The 17,010-nt window shown below is 42.8% G+C and overlaps 1 protein-coding gene across 3 annotated transcripts in view; it reads left to right on the forward strand.

The window, feature by feature from the left end:
- The first annotated feature begins 342 nt into the window (after positions 1–342).
- KDM3A (lysine demethylase 3A) overlaps positions 343–17,010 on the forward strand; it is a 30,013-nt gene continuing 13,345 nt past the window's right edge. Inside the window, exons 1-11 of one of the 3 annotated variants that reach the window (XM_018086545.2) lie at positions 343–527; positions 1,207–1,395; positions 3,953–4,102; positions 6,214–6,324; positions 7,825–7,927; positions 8,800–8,924; positions 9,390–9,462; positions 9,547–9,635; positions 11,809–11,960; positions 12,962–13,533; positions 14,749–14,950. In XM_018086545.2, coding sequence (XP_017942034.1) covers positions 1,225–1,395; positions 3,953–4,102; positions 6,214–6,324; positions 7,825–7,927; positions 8,800–8,924; positions 9,390–9,462; positions 9,547–9,635; positions 11,809–11,960; positions 12,962–13,533; positions 14,749–14,950 — 1,748 coding nt within the window. In that variant the 5' untranslated portion in view covers positions 343–527; positions 1,207–1,224. Of the gene's footprint in view, positions 528–682; positions 699–782; positions 828–1,206; positions 1,396–3,952; positions 4,103–6,213; positions 6,325–7,824; positions 7,928–8,799; positions 8,925–9,389; positions 9,463–9,546; positions 9,636–11,808; positions 11,961–12,961; positions 13,534–14,748; positions 14,951–17,010 lie in introns of those variants that run through there. The other 2 variants (XM_029965321.1, XM_018086544.2) reach the window with 2 other exon arrangements.

Raw genomic sequence — 17,010 nt, forward strand, 5'->3', positions numbered from 1 at the left:
CATGAGTTGGTGGCAGCCATTTGCCTGCAGATACAACCACACAAGCCGCACCAACCACAACCAGAGCGCCTCCACAGCCTGCCATCCTGCCCAGGAACCTCAGGCACGCCTTATTTTTGTCCTATTTCGCCTTATGCCGTTCTCTGAGCACGGAGGGCCCGTCTGGACCCATTTTCCCTCAGCCCAACAAGATGGCGGCCTGTGGGGCACTCCCGCAGGTGGCGGCCCCGCCCCCGCGCGCATGCGCGGCAGCGCCCCGCGGGTGCCACCGCCCCCTGTGCTATATCTGAGTACGCCGCGAGCCGCACGTATAAGCGGTTGTCTCACACCCTCTGGCCTCCCTCGGATTCTTCCGCCGTCCCCGAAAGCGACCCTACAGCTGAAGGGTCGGCACTCCCGAGGAAGGAACGCGGACCTGGAGAGGCACCGCGGCCCGAAGCGCGTTCGTGCTTCCCTTGGGGCCGGGCTGTGAGCGCCCCGCGGGCTGCCCTCCTGAGGGACTCCTTCTCTCGAAGCTCCCGCGGAAGGTTACAGTCTTTTTTTATTTTTTTTTATCCGCCATCTGCTGAGCAACGGTTTTCGGGGCGTGGCCGGGCGCGCGGGCCCCGCCCCTCCGGTCCAATCGCGCAGGAGGCTCGCCGCGGGCCCCGCCCCGCGGCGCGGCGCAGCCAATAGGAGCGCGGGGGGCGCGCGCACGGGTGAGGGGGCGTGTGCGCGGCTCCGCGCCGACAGTGTCGTTCGGCCGCGGCGGCGATCGGGGGGGCGGAGGGGCGGGACCCTCGCCCGGAGTGACGCGGGGTGCACCGGCAGTGGGGCCGGGGGAGCAGGTGAGGGCAAGGACAGGCTGGAGGCTGCCCCGGCAAGCAGGACGGGGTATCGTGAGGCGGAAGGAGCTTGGCCCGGTCGCCTGCCTTCCTCCCCTTGGGCTGCCGCCCGGCGCTCCGGCTGCTCGGAGGAAGGAACAAAGAGGCGGCGGGGGTGGGAATGGCCGGGAGCTGCGCTGCAGCCATTCTGGAAATACGTTCTTGGTGTTGCCTTCCACCCACCCCCGCCGGGCAGTGGTTAACAGGACGGTGGGCAGGGGGGTGTCAGGGGCTCGTCCAGAGTCGCTCGGAGAACCGGGAGGGGCCAGGAGGGGAAGGAGGAAGCGCTCACCGCCCCGCTCTATGTGTTTCTCTCCTCCTCCCCTCGGTTTCCTCCCCGAAGGCCTCCCGATGAGTTAAAATGGTGCTGAGGCTCGAGGGGAGCTGGTCGCTGCTCGTGGGGAAGAGGTTCCTGTGCCTGTCGGAGGAGGAGGACAGGTCGTGGGACGCCACCCGCATCTCGGAATGGCCCTGGAAGTCGGGCAGGATCCGGGCAGTGTCACACACGGACATATCCAAACCAGACCTGAAGGTAACCGGGAACTTTCACGGCGACCTGCTAAATCCAGAGTGCCTTACCTGCGCCCTGGGAACCCCGTGGGTGTGTGTGTACACGTGTGAGCACACGCTGCTCCCGGTGGGGGGAAGGTCTGCTTGGCCATCGCGCTTGGAATCATGTGCACCTCTGCCGAGGGATTCCCCGGTGTGCTCCTGCTAATGCCAGCAACTACCTCAAACTAATTATAAATGTGCTTTTCTTCCGCCAGCGTTCTGAAAACCAGGTTTTTTTGCCGCACCCGCCGTGCCTAGGTTTTATTTCTGTAGTTTTAAGGTCTTGCCAGTTGGGAACGGGTTTCTTTTCCCCCCAGAGATGAAAGTGAAACCTTCCAGTGTTGTTGGGCTTGGTGACTTTCCTGTCCTGCTCTTTGGAGTAGCTGGTCATGGACAAGCACGTAGGTCTTGAAAGACGTGCCAAATTCGTGTCTGGTGTTGGAGGTTTCTCGGACTCCTCTTGCATGGTGGCCACTTCTTATTAATGATTACCAACGGGGGTTTTGAACACGGAGTTAGTGGTTTGCAAGTGTGGTGTAACTTGTTAGCGGTGTATTTTGTGTGGAAGTCAAGGGACGTTTTACAGTTTGACTGTGAAGTTCTTAAGAGGCTTTATTTGGCAACTGTAGTCAGTAAAAGTATTCAGCCGTGTCTGGGTATACAGCGAGTATAGATCGAGTTCTTACTCCCCAAGGACAAGACTCCATTGTAGCAGTGGCGTCTTGTACATTGTCCTGGTTTCTCCAAGGGACTTCCGTGCCTGTCCTGTGACAGCAAGAACAGCACCATCTTTCCATTTTAAACTGTTTCCTTCCCTCTTTTTTGTAATGGGAGGAACTTGGTGACCTCTGAGTAGCTGCAAAAGCACCTCTTCCTTGTCAAACAAAAAGAAGCCGTGGGTGTTTCTAACTCTTTCTCGAAAGCGCAAACTTTGTTGTGAGCTTCTTGTTGTGGATCTGCGGCGGGGGTGGAGCTTTGTCCATCTTTGGGCGCGGGGCTGTGCCTGTGCCGTGCCTGGAGCGAGGAGGAGGTTGGTGCAGAAAGCTCTCCTTAAGGACTTTCTCTGCAGAAAGGAGAAGGAGCAGGTGCTGTTCGGGACTCTATTGTGAGCTTTGTGACTGGTTACGGTTCTGCCAGAAGCGATTGAGTTGATGAGTTCTCCAGTTCAAGTGTTAAAAGAAGTTGCAGGGCGGACAATGGAGGCGTGGAGGGCTTTGTACCAAAACACGTCCCATCTCGTTTCCTCTCCTGGCTCTGTGGAAGAATGATTGATAGACCCAAAATAGTAATGGATTGAGAGGGGGGATTAAATATTTGTATTGTAAAGGAGTAGAAGTACTTACTTCTCAAACTTTACGTTTTGTGTAGAAGGACTGTCAACTGCTGTTGAAATTATTGACTCAACTGTATTTTCCTGTTTGTGCAGTGCTGATGCTGTAGACAAAACAAGCCCTTCTGGTTCTGTTACTTGTTATTTGCTTATCTCTTTCATTGTTTCTGTGCACCTCAAAATGACTAAGTTCATTTCTGCACCCATTAGTTCGATGACTCCTGGCTGTGGTAGTGCTGTTTTGTGTGCAGGTTTTCACTTGCCTCTCCCCTGAGAGGGAAGGTAAACACCAGGAAATGTTTCTAAGATTCACTCAATTGAGATTTCTCTGCTGTTATTTAAATGTATTTAGACTGGAATGTTATGTTTTATGAAAAGAGGGAATGATTATTTTTTTCCCAGAGTAGAGTCCTCTCCCACATGTTCTGATTCCTGTATTCAGGCAAAGTTTTATTTGTGGTCTTTCCCAGTCATTTGCTGATCTCTCTGTGTTGCCTATGAAAGAAGGGTAATGCCATCCCAAAGAAATTTGTTAAACCACCGTGTTTTTGCCATGAAGTGACAGTTGTTTTCCCCTTGGAAAGTTTGTATAGTTGCTTCTGAGATTTGTAAGGATAAAAAGCAGTTAAAAGCAACCATTATACAATTTGGTCACCTTTACTGGTTTACTGTCATTTGTGCTGTCAGTAAATTGGCTAAAGGTATTCTTTGGGACTGTTATTCTTAAAATATTTCTGGAAAAAACAACTTTTTTATTCAACTGCTCTAGAGTTTGTGGAAAATCTGTGTGTCCCTTCTGTTGGTTTTAGTAGTTTTTATGGTTGTGTTTTTCCCTGCTTGTGAACAGTGGTGACAGTGTTAACACATTTAACTGTCCTTGGGCAGCACTGGACTTTCTGAGATGGGAAGTTGTAAAGTGAAGTGGGAATATTACTGTTTTATGTGACAGTAATGATGATAAGCCAGTTAACATTGATTATCACTTATAAAATACCAGGTCAGTCTTGGGATGCTTTAGCAATTGCTTGATTGTGTTGACAGAAAGGCAATAATCATGCTTGTATAGTAGTACTGTACAAGTAGTATTGTAGTACTGGCAATGATTTCTTTTTTTTTTGAGTAAATTGGTGTTTGTTTCTCCTTTTCCATGTTGACTGTGCCTGAATTTTATGGTTAGTCACTCCTTTGCTTTGCTTCCTTTCTGTAGATTTGTGTGGAATTTGATGATGAGCCATGGGAAAAACGAAGATGGATAGAAGTCTACAGCCATACAATGATAGCATTCCTGGTGGAGCAAAAGCTGGTGCTGGCTGAAAGAAAATCCCAGTCCATGCCTGCTGTCCAGTGGCCTGCAATGGCAAGTACACATTGGGTCGACTCACTTTGGTTCTGCAGTTCCACCTTCTGGGGATGGTCCTGTCACAGGGGTGGATTTCTCCAGTACAGCCTCACTTTTAGGTGCCGTGGGAAGAGAGACTAAATGTCTGTACAGCTGGAGCTGGACAGAGCTTGTCAGCACTTGAAGTTGGTGTGTTTTGCCTGTGGACACAAGAATGTATTTTTATGACTTTGCTTCTCTCCCAAACCACTGTTCTGTACAGTGTTAATTCCTTCTCCCTCTGGTCTCGTGGCTCTTTCCTTCTTGCATGAAATTGCAGATAAGAATAGAGAAAAAGGGTAAATAATAGGTTTTTAAGGATAAGCCTGTATTTTTACTTTAAAATTCTTGTTTGGCTCTGCCTCAAGTAGTGTTAATTCTACAGTGGTTCTTGATCCTGAGACAAAAATAATTCAAACAGTTCTTATGTGATGTCTGCCTGGCACAGGTGACTTGGGAGATTTGGATTTTTTGCCTGTAAAAACGTGATATACACTGTATAAGGCAGAGAACTAAGCTTCCTGTAACTGCTATGCATGGCTGGATAGGCAAATTACCCAGGAGAGGTGAACAGGGAATGTTTCTTAATGTATTCAGCCAGTATAGTTCTACTTGACTACTTTGGATATTGCTACTCAGGAAAGTAGTCGTGAGATAAATGAAGATGCAAACATGTGAACTTGCTGAACATGAATTATGCTGAATTTGTAGTTCATGTTTTAATACTTTTTGCTAGGTGTAAATTGTGCAGTAGAATTCATAGTGCTGTGTTTTAGCTGATTTTATTTTTCTTATGCAAAGCTAATCTAAGCAAATATTTATTGGAAATAGGGCCAAGTGGGATGAGGGAGGAAGTGGAAATAGGAATCCTTAATTTTATTTCCTGAGCTGTGGATTAATATCAGCAGTTCTGCTGGTGATTTTGCTGATAAGATGGTCTGAAAACCTGCTTATTTAAACTTAGCTGTTGTCCATTTCCAAGTGTCTGAAAAGTTCTTAGTGGAGAATTTGTGCATAAGGTTTTCTTCCTGGTGTGTTTGACATGCCAGTTCGTGCAGGGTGCATATTCCAAAGCTCATTTAGCAGAGGGACTCTGTAGGGTAAAGTGATTCCCAATTCTGGAGCTTGCCTTACCAAAAAAGGCTTCTTCTCCCTTTACCACCATGCAGGGCAGGAAAGAAAAGGTCATAAAAGAGGTTGTGTGGGTTTGTGTTCTGACAAGTGGAGTAGCTCTGTAGAACTCTTGTAATGCCCAATTGCTCCTGGAGAGACTCTTGTCCCTCCTGGGGTGATCCTGCCCCTCTGCCAATGCTGACCTAACTGAGGTGAAAACAAGAAGGGGGAAGAAGGTCTTTCTTTGATCAGTCCTTAGAAAACCCAAGTATATGTTCTACCAGAATGATTCTCTTTTTTTCTTTTAAATGGAGCACAAATATATCTTATTCTTGGCACTTCTGTTGTTCCAGGCTCCTGATGCCTTCCCACTCAGAGCTGTTACTGCAGGATTAGGCAAAATTTAACTTTGAACATATTAGGAAGTGTTCAGAAGCTTTTAAAGGAAATTTTTTTTCCTTGTCTGCTCTTGAAGCCTCTGGTATACCTGAACACAGCTTCATCATTGCACTGCATGGTATAACTATGAGGCTCTCCAAGTCATCACACCTGCCTAAATTAAGATTTCAGTATATTGCCAGTGTACAAGTTATGAGACCTTCATTGTAAACCATTTATTGATTTGCTGGTTATTCCCTCAGTCTGCTCTAAGGAGGGCTTTTAATAACACATGCACCATTAGAATTATTATATCAGTAAATTGTTCATGTTGAGATGAATGAATGCTAATGACAACCACCTGCACTGAATTCCAAACTCATTCTAATAGATGAAATTAATTTCAAGTGTAGTCCAGTAACTCCTTCATTAGGCATGTATTAGAAGTTTTATTAGAAATTTGCTTTCAAGAGTTGCATGTAGATGTAGTAGCTTAACAGCGAAATAGATGCAAAACTAAAGTAATCTTTTAAATGCAAATGGTGAATGATGAGGTCTTCTTAACTCTGTTTCTAAGAACATGTTTATCACTTTTGTAGACTTACAAGTCCTTGGTGGACAAAGCTGGTATGGGATCACTGGTTTCAGTGCGCTATCTGGGCGAGGAGAGATGTATTTTTCTGTCTAAGGACCTTTTGACACCCATCCAGGTAGGTGTTTATTGCCATAACTCATAAATATCTGTTCTGAATGTGATGTGTCGATTAAAAACCTCCTGAAGCTGATCCAGGACGTGGTCACTGAGGAGAGCTGGATGAGGGAGTGTGCTGGGACAGTTACTCAGCTCAGGTGACAGCAGTTGCATCATGTTGATCTTGGGGATAACCTGGAATAGTTTCCCTTTGTTCTTGTGAACAGGACTGTCATTACCATAAAAGGAGTCAGGAATTAATCTTGCTATTTAACAGAAGCACATCACTGCTAATCCTAAACAAATGAGGAATTGGGCAGAATGCAAATGAGATGGTTGAATTACAGTCCCTTCATTGAGCACCATGAGGACAGTTTATTAGTGAAAATTAGGTACAGATGGGTTGAAAGATTGCCCTGTTTGACTGGCTGGTCAGGTGTTTACAAGAATAGTATCTGCTAAGGATAAAGGATTTAGCCTTTTCAGGAAACTACTCTCAGGACCTATAAACAGGCTGAAATAAAAATAGTAATAGATGTCCCAGGTTGAGACTGCCAGTAGTGCCATCATTAGTTTCTGCTTTGGCTTGTAAGCAGTCAGCAAATGCACAAGTTCTCTTGAGAAACTAACCAAAGAATCACTAAAAGCTAAATTTGAGCTGTATGTGGTTGTCTTGCCTGTGTTGGCTCAACAAGCAGGGTGGAGGTGTCTTTATGTAGAAGCCTTATCTCAACACTGCAGAGGAGAAGGTTGCTTTGCTGGCGTCTGGAATAAGTTTATTGACTTCTGGCCCTTCAGTCTTTTGTCTCTTACAAATACCAGAGCAGTGCATGGGACAAAAAAAATACCCAAACAACCAACCCCAAAAAACCCTAAACTCTTTTCTTAACAGCACTCTTTGAGCCTTGGGTGGAAATTTGCTCTGAACTTTCCATTTCAGAATCAATTCTAATTCAAGAATTCAACAAGCAGCTTGTTTTACATACCAAGGAAGGGAAAAAAACCCCTCAACTGTAATATAAATACATGATTGCCCAATAATTATGGATGATTTAGATGTAGCTGACTCTGTTTTCATTCATATGTACATTTTATAATGGTATCTTGAGATGGATTGGATCTTGACATTAATGTCATGAATAGAAACATAAAACTTAAATATTTGCATCTGCTCAGGACAAATAATTTACTACTTCTGGGAACTTAAAATCTTACATTGAACCATCTACTTCTTAATTTAACTTAGCAATCTACTAAAACAAAACTGGGTTGTTTTCAGAACAGTGTTAAAGTGGACTTGGAGAGCTCAGTTCAGTCTGGGTTGCAGATGGTTGAGGCAAATTAGTGGTAAGAAAGTGGTGTCTGCTTCAAATCTGACATCCTGGAGCTGAAGTAACAGTAATGAGAAACTTGTTGGACTTGTATCAGTTGCTTCCATCTTGTTTCTAAATATTATGGGGTTTTGTTAGTCAAAAGCATTATCCTTAATACAAACTTATGTTCTTTTTTTCCTAAATAGGATGTGGACAGTTCCAGGCTTTCTCTTAAGGATGATCAACATGTCAATGAAGAAATCCAGGCTTTGGTTAAGAAACACCTGGATGAGACACGCTTGGTCCAAGGTATGAGCAGACTCTGGAGCAGCAAACTGACAACAAGTCCAAAGGGAAATCTCTTCAGTGATGGTTTAATTCATTGGTAACCTGTTCTAGGGGATAAAAGCTTTTTAATAATACTAATTTTGCTTTGACAGTGAATGCAGAATGTGAAGGATTGTAGAGATTTAAGTTTCAGATATTTCCCTTGTAAGAGTGAGTGTGTAATTTAAGTGCACACAGAAGGCCTGCTACTTGTGAAAGAGAAACCAAACTTGTAGAAATTCTCAACTGAAGTTAGCTGGAGTAGTTTATTGTTTCAAGTAACTTGATTTTTTTTTTTTTTTTTGTTTGCTGCTTGTTTATAAAAGCCTCCAAAGCTTTGAATAGAGACTTCCTTTTTCATCAAATTAAATTTGTTGGGTTTAGGTTTGCCAGCTTCCAATTCTTAATTGCTGGGTTCATATGAGCATATTTGTAGTCATGTGCTTGCATGTACAAGGAATGTCTTGCTTTTATGGAAAGGCAAATATTGCAACTTAAGAGTTGCTATTTCCAATACTGGAAAGGAAGGAAAAATTCACATCTAGTCATTGAATCTTCATTTCTGTGTCCACTGATCTGCCTCACAGTCTGAAATCTGGAGGTTAGTCTGGCCTCTGCTGTGTGTCTTAGCCTCCACACAACTTCACTGAACTATTCCAGGATGGAGGTAGCTGGAACATAGTTGTATAATTTTTCTTCCAGATTATGTGGAAGTTGTCTAAAGGTTCTCAGTTTGTTTTGCTTTCTTGCATTTTGCATGCAATACTGTTGGCAAATTCATATTGATAACTATGATGATCTTCATGACTCCTTTGTCTCAAGCTTTTTTTTTTTTTTTTTTCCCAATTTTTAAGGTGGAAAAAATATCATTGGTTCAAAAATTAGAATTTATAGCCTGGATCCATCTACTCAGTGGTTCACAGCAGTTGTTGTCAATGGCAATCCAGCTACCAGGACTCTGGAAGTCAACTGCCAGGAGGTAGGAATCAGTTGCTGTGGGTTTACAAACAGCTATGGGGAATGGGTAAGAACTTGTATTTATATCCCCACCAACACCATTTTTATTTCTGTCTTTACTGTAATCTTAAAACACAGGGATTGGTGTAGTGCAGAATTACCCAAAGTGTTTCTGTGTGCTGCTGGTAGATTGTTAAGTAACAAATGTCCTTTTATGCAAAATGAGGGAGACCTGGAATTTGTATTTGAAGAGTGAAGCAAATGTGACTCTGGTTTCTTTGCTCTCTGTGCTGTGCAGACAGTGCCCTGAAACACCAGTTTGTGTGTGTTTTCCTGCAGAGACACTGTCACAGGGCATATTGTTAAACTCAGCTTGGTATTCAGAGATCCTAGAAGTGTCTTAAGTCCATACCACAATATCTGAGATAAATATATTCAAATAGTAACTTTCACCTTCTAAATGACTGCTTCTGTTTCTTGTTCCAAGATTCCAGCTTTAAAAACTCTTGATCCAGAGTTAATTCATGTTGAAATCATATATGACAACAATGGAAAGTGTGGTAAGACCTATTATTGTTTGTCCTTCAAACACCAAGTAGGGTATTTGTGATAAATAGACTGATCCTGATCACCTTCTCTTCCAGATAAATCAAAAAGAATTGGGGGTGTGAAAAGGAAGTCATCTGAGAATGGTGGAAGTGGTGATGCTAAACACACAAAATCTTCTCCTGAGGTAATGTCTTGCTGTGTTATATATGACTGTTATGTAATGGTTATGTCACTTCTCAAAACAAATAAGGATTAGATTGGAAAGTAGAATAATAAATCTCTTGGAGGGTGTGTTGAGTCCTTTCAGACTTGTCTGGGCATGAGTAGAACATCTTGCCTTGTGAGAATAGAAGCAAAAGTTACTAAGCCTTGAAGGTTGGTGGTGTGTTGGTTTTGTTTGTTTGGTTTATTTTTTTTTTTTTCACTTTTTACCCCCTCTTTCTGCTTAGGAGTTGGCCTGCCTGGTCATGTATTCTGTAGTGGGAGAAAACACAGAGCAGTTCTCAAGTCTATAACCTTTGCTTTTCATGTTCCTTCTTAAACTGTTTTGTACTTGAACCCAAAATCTTCAGCTACACTTGCATCCTTTGGGGATTCAAGCTACATAAGCAGCAGTGTAGAAGAAGGTTTTTTCAGTACAGAAAGGGAGTGTGGCTGCTTTTCTGGTACTTCCATATCTACTCTCATTTCTTTTGTGAGTGACCTGCCAGGTATCACTGAGGTAAATAAACTCTCAAAGGTCAAAAGACAATGTTGCTAAGTGTAGAAATGCAAATGAAAAATGATGGCTTGGCTGAAGAACAGTGCATCAGACTTACCCTCTTATTTTGACCCAGTGTTTCAGGCTAAAACCTGCACTTCAGGCAGGAGTAGCCAGACTTCTGAAAGCTCTGGAATGGTGGGGGTGTGGGAGGGTTGTGTTTCTCTGCTTCTGTGCAGACTCAGCTCTGTGTATTTCATTTATCAGTGGATATAATTATTAGCAATCTTCCGTGGCTTCACAAAGATACAGCATGAGGCAGCAAGTACAGGAGAAGATTTCTCAATGAAGAGAGTGTCCTGTCCTGTATTTACCACCAGCAAGTCAGAATGGAGTAGCAGTGCATTGCAGTCATAGTCTGCTTGTGTTTCTACAGCTCGTGCTTGAGCACCTTTAGCAGCTTTGGGGTGTTCAGTTTGCCTTTCTTCAGCTTTCTGCACATCCAGCCATTGAGCAGCCTGCTTGATACACACAAAGCTGGTCTTTATTTCACATTGCAAGTCCCCTGCAGAAGATTTGCCATGATCTCCGTTCAGAGCTTGTTTCAACATAATTTTTCCTTAAAGTAGTAAAGTTAGTTACATTGAATTTTCCAGTCTGCATTCCTTTGAAGGACTAGAACCCTTATCACTTTTGTACTCTTTGGGAAATGTTTTGCAACTGTTTTCTCAAAAGGATTACAAGTGAGTGTACTTTCTAGAAAGGAAAGCATGAGCTGTGTTGGTTTCTCTTGTTTTGATGGGTGTGAATATATGGGAGTGATAAGCTGAAGTAATGTTGTTTTGTTTTACTTGGAATGTGATAGTACTGGGATTTCTGATGTGGAGTTAATTATCTCCAGCATTTGTTTTTGAGAGCTTGACTTGATGCTTGACAGCTGTGTAATACCAGAGCAGAGAGGAAATATTTTGGAGTTGATTCTAACAAGCCTGTAGTGTAACTTCCAGCAGTAAGTTGAGCATGTGGGAGTAAAATATGGACATTGGAGCTGAGGAAGGACCCCCACAGAAAACTGCTGTTTTCAAGACACTTGCTAACTTGGTGGGCCTGTTGTGTTCCTAAATTGATTATAGATTTGTGAGGCTGGTGATTTAATCAAGACAGGATTTCTTTGCTTAACACTTTCTAGAATCCTGGTACAAAGATCTTTTTGCTACAAGGAAGTTCACATCTAGATTTTTGGTAATGCTGTCAGACTAACTTCAGAGTTTTCATTTTCTTTGGGGTTTTCAGAGGAGCTCAGAAATCTATTTCTGAATTCCAGCTACTGCAATTACTTTAGAAACATTGTTGCACTGGCAGTTACCAAGAGCAGAGCTTTCTGCCTTCCTGTCTACTTGCTTAATATACTTCCTTTCCCCCAAAAAAGTTTGTTGTTTATTGGGGGAAAATGAATTGACATGAACAGTCTTTCATGGAACCTATGAGGTCTAAAAGGACACTCTAAAGTCCTTCCGTCTTATGAACTGAGTCTTTAATTTGCTTTATTAAATATAGTAGGAAGACCATTAATATATTTTTCTTTTTAAGCTGAACCCTGCAAAACAGTATTTCTGTTATCCTGACCTTTTCCTAACTGTCCATGTCTCCCTTGCAGGTTTCTCCCAGCCAGGGACATGTGCAGTCAGTACCAACTGTGCTGGGTGAAGCATTGCTGGGATGTACTCCTGCAAATAAAGACCAAAGGCACCCAGGGCTGCCCCTGCCAGCAAACTCACCACCCAACCTTGGTGCAGAAACTCCTCAGGGGTAAGCAATGACTTTGTGCTTATGCAGCTGTTTTTGCCTTCAGAAGTAACTCCCAATTCTTAGCACAACAAACTCAGAGGTCATTTTAAATAGCTGTAGTGATTACTCTTCTGTAAAATTGATGTAGAAAAGTGTTAGACTTAGTTGCCCTGGATAAATAATTTACTTTCTGATGCCATGTTCATCTTTATCTTGGAGGTAATGGCCCTTTCAGTGTCCCAGGCCAATGTCAGTGCCTCATTGTACCCATCCATACATGGATGCACAAGTGTGGTCCCTGCTTGTCAAATGCATTCCTCCCCTGCCAGAAAACCAGAACACATTCAGGCAGGTGTCTACCTCCTTGCAGATCAAGTACTCCTACTCAGCTGTATTTCTGCTGAACACCAGTGGCTTTGAACTGTTACCCCCAGTTCTGTCACAAAATGGACATAATGGTAGAAATAGCGTGACAGGAGAACTCAAATTTGAAGTGCTTTAGGGTTGGTTCTACTAGTTTTGTGTCTTGTCTCACATGCTAAATGTGGAAAACATGATTTTTCTTCTTTTTAGCTTTTTGTTTGAGAGGTGTTGCTGTGTCTGATATAGACTTGTGGTGCCAACCAGAAGTTCCTTGAGAATCTTTTCACACAGACATGCAAATTAAATGCATTTGGTTATTCAGCAGTTGCATGGGGAAAACGAGAAAGCAACTATTTAATTGTGAGAAAAGGTAGCGGAGTAGGTGCAGCACCCAAGTTTGTGTGTGCCTACACAGGCGTAGAGATTTATCATTCTGTCTAACTCTGGAAAAAAAAATCAACCCCAAAAAACCCACCTCAAAAACACAAACCTATTTGGCCTCACACAAAATTTAAAGTCTTGAAACATCAGAATTCAATAACTAAGTAACTAGAATTAAATAACTAAATTTACTCTTTCAAGCTTTAAGCATGACTCGATTGAGCAGCTGATGCCCTGATTTGTTTGACACCTTTTTCTCTGCCTGTCGTGTGTTTCAGCACATGTAGACGGAGCTTACCGGAAACTCATCCTTCCTGTCTTAGTACTGGAATTAAACCACTGAAGGGAGATCTGACGGCCTTTCCTAAAGTGGGGTTTGTGTCTAAGGAACAAATGCAAAATCCTAATGGTAAAAATGGTAAATACACCTCTCTGAAAACCTCAAGATCCTCACCTTTGACTGATCCAACCAATGAAAAAGGAACCAACCTGAAAAACGCAAACGAACCTCTCCTGAAGCCCACAGCGAACTTCCCCAAGGAATGCATTTCTGTGAAACAGTTGCAGAATCCCAACTCTTCCATAGCAATACCCAGAAGCAGTGGCACTGTTGAATTGCAGCGGACTTTAGACTGCAGACCCTCGACCTCAGATGCTCATCTTCTCTCCTTTAATGAGTCTGGAGCTAAATCACAGAGCCCCTGCAGTGGCCAGAACAGCCACAAAGGAAACAAGATCGATGAACTTGCAGACATGGAGTTTTTTATTAGAAGAAATTCAAATGAGATTCTCTATGACAGAAATGAAAGCGAAAGCTTTTGGACTGGAAGTGCCAAGGTCCAGGATAATAGTAAGTTATTTTTTAAAATTTCCTGTCACTTGAAAACCCTTGTGTTTTCTGTCTAGCTACGTACAGATGGGTCCTTTGTTGCATATGCAAAATCAGTACTTTAAATTGTTTGAGTGAATCAGGAATGTAAGTCATTTTGTGCATTCTTTTACAAAGAGAATGCAATAAACTTGAGAAAAATGTCCCTTTCTGATAAAGGAAAAGGACTGATCATTAGTTTCTTAGAAATAAGTTGTTACAAAATGTGTGCAGGGACAGAATGGCAAAAGAGGTTACAAAATCAAGGTTCTGTTTGCAATAAAATGGTGATGGCATAATGAGACTGCCTTTTCTTAGCAGCAGTCCTAAGTTTTACAAGCATGGTGAGAGATGGAAGTTTTTTTCAAAGCTCTGTTCAAGAGGAGCTTTCATTTAAAAAAAACTGTCCTGAAAGCAAAACAAACAAAAACCCAGTAACCACCATCAAAAATCAAGCCCCGCCCCAAAACAACCCACCTTGTTTCTCTTTTCCACTTGGTGAACTCTTCAGTTTTTCATATGGGACAGAATGGGAAAGGCTGTTGTTGTTTAAGGAGCCGCACTCCTGCTGTCCTGTGTCCTGCTGGGTATCAGGTGGTGTAGCTGATCCTTCAGGATTCTGGGAAATCTCCCTTTCTTTCCAATCTTATGTTGCTTGGTCTTGGATTACTGTGTCCTGTTCTATAATTAGTACATGTACATAGCCAGCCAGGCAGGCACTGTTGTGCCCTGTGAGGCCTCACTGGAGTGTGGGAGGAAGGGAGATGTTTGGCATGTTACAGAAAGATACTGAAAGCTGTTGCATCATGAAGGGTGAAAACAGGACTGAGAAACAACCAGGTTTTACTTCTGTCCTCATTTCTTGTGAAATGTTGCTGTGTGCTCTGATCTGCTCAGGCCTCCAGCTCTAATGGCTGAGGAACTTCCTTTAAAAGCAGATGGTCTTTCAAAGTACGCCTCTGTGGAAGACTAAAAGAAGCTGTGAAACTTGGGTCCACAGACTGTGTGACTCCAGTGGAGCTACAACTTGAGGCTGTGGGGACTGGAGAAGAGGCTTCTGCCGACTGCAAATATTTTTAGCATAACTTTGTTTCAATGTAATGTGAAAAGTTTATGTGGATCTGTCGCTAAAATAACATTTGCTGGCACCTGTGTGTGAGAAGCTGAAGCTTTTCTAATCTGTGCTCTTCCCCACAGTAATTGCACGCAAATCCATCTTATCCGATGCTGCCAAAGTGAAGAAGCTGCAGCAGAGTGGGGAGGCTTTTGTGCAGGATGGTTCCTGCAATAACATCGCCCCTCACCTGCACAAGTGCAGGGAGTGCCGCCTGGACAGCTACAGGAAGAACAAGGACCAGAGAGACTCCACTGTCTTCTGCAGATTCTTTCACTTTAGAAGGTAAGAACAATTTGGATACTCCTTAAGTGTGAAAAACGTGCCTGTGTCTGAGCTGGACATCTGACCTTTCCTGAAAGGGGGGCTGTTGAGTGCTCAGTGTTAGGGATGACATGGATCTAATCTTCCAGGACAGACTAAAACTCCAGTTATTTGGACAGAATGGTCTCCTGTAGGTCTGTGGTTCAAAGCTGCTCGATATGGTGTGAAGCTATGAGGCCAATATACCCAACTAATGAGCGGTTGCCCGTGGTTTTTTTAGCCCTTAGAAATGTTACAACTGCTTAATTTGAGTAGAAAGTATTTTGGCAGGACTTTAAGCTCTTTATTTTGCAGTTCTGGGCTGAGTGCCAGCGGGATAATGTGAGTTTAGTTTGGAGATACTAGTAAGAGGGTAGATTCTGTGCATCTACCCTGAAGTATTCTGTCTCCTGAAGTTTACTGGTTGGACACAAAATGTTACCCATGTATCCACAGCTATGGAAGAGTTGCAGTAAGTGGCTGGGTCTTCTCAGCTGGAGTCTGAACTGCATTTAAGCTTGCCACAGAAACATTTCATCACAGCACTCACTAGATTTCAGGAGGGCAGATGGGGAGGAGATAACATCAGGGAAAACAGTGAGTGATAAATGGTGGTTGCTTTTCCAAACCTAATCTGCAACTTCACTCGTTTACTCCCCCACCTACTTCCTTACACCCTCCCCACCTACACCCCAACCCTCCTCCAGGCCTGATTCTTGAGTTAACAGTCCATCTTTTGATGTTTGAACTCTTTAGTTCTTAAGACACCATGAGGAACAGTTTCAGAAAGGTGTTAAATTGTGACTTGAAACCCACGTGTAAGCCCAGGGTGGTTGTTGTCAAACTGCAGTGCCTGACTGGTTTTTAACATGTTCTTCCTTTGTTTTCAAATACCAAAAATACTAGTGATCTCAAGGGAGATGGGAACCTTACTTATTATCATATTTTTTCAGAGGAATTCCTTTCTTTTGGGTCTCTGGGTAGAATAAAACACTGTAGGCCTGTAGACCTTCTGAAGAGAAAAGATTGAAAGCAGAAAGATTACAAAGATCATGAAAAAATACTCTTCCACTCTTTCATTTGTTTATTGAGGTTTATTTTATCACTGCAACACTGTTCCCTTCCAGGTTTTGTTGCTAAAAGTTTAAAAAATTGAAGATGTATTAATAATCTGTTATTTAACCTCAGATTAGAGATTGTGCCATATTAAGTCTTGGGATAACCTGATGTGTGAGACCAGAGTAACAACAGTCTGTGCTAATTCATCTTCTCAGGGTAACAATCCAGACTTGCAGTGCAGTTCAAAGCAGTTGAATCCTTCAGTTTAGACCTTGAAGCTGGTGGAACTGTCCCTTTTTATTGAATGTGAAATCTCCCAAGTCTGGAGATGGCATTTGTCTGATGATGGCAGTTGCCAGCACATGTTCTCATGCCACACTTAACACTCTAAGTGAGCACGTGTTGTCATCAGAATCAAGTTTCCTCTACAGCATTTAGTAAAAAGGTTCCTGAAGTCCTGAGCAGAACTTTTTCATGTTTTAATTTAAGACACTACTAAGAGTACAGATCTCATTCTTTCCACCTACTCAGAATCACTCAAGAATCTCTTACTCAAATTTTGCTTGGTGCTTTTTGACAGCTACTTCCAAGTGAATTGTTAGTGAAATATATTCTATATTTAAAGCATTCTCACTTCTCTTGTGTTGTACATAGTTCTAGATTAAACTCTTGCTGTTGCCTCCTCCTAGATGTGATCTTAATGCCAGTGCATTTTAAAAATTGTTAACCTGATTTGGTTTTATGTGAATAAAAAAAAAAAAAACCCAAACATTTTAGTTAGGAAATCTACCTTACTACAAAACCTAGATATTTTCAGTCTTTTTTATTTAAAACAAGCAGTACATTAAACATGCCTCATCCTAGTGACCAGTATGTTTACCCATGTCTGTTGTAACCACTGAGTAAACTCATTGGCATACAGTACACACGTTTGCAGTTCAAGCATTGACTGATTGGAATGAATTTAAACCAATAAAACGTTT

The sequence above is a fragment of the Manacus vitellinus genome, unplaced genomic scaffold (genome assembly GCF_001715985.3).
Source record: "Manacus vitellinus isolate BGI_N305 unplaced genomic scaffold, ASM171598v3 scaffold_98_pilon, whole genome shotgun sequence".
NCBI classification, from domain to species: domain Eukaryota; kingdom Metazoa; phylum Chordata; class Aves; order Passeriformes; family Pipridae; genus Manacus; species Manacus vitellinus.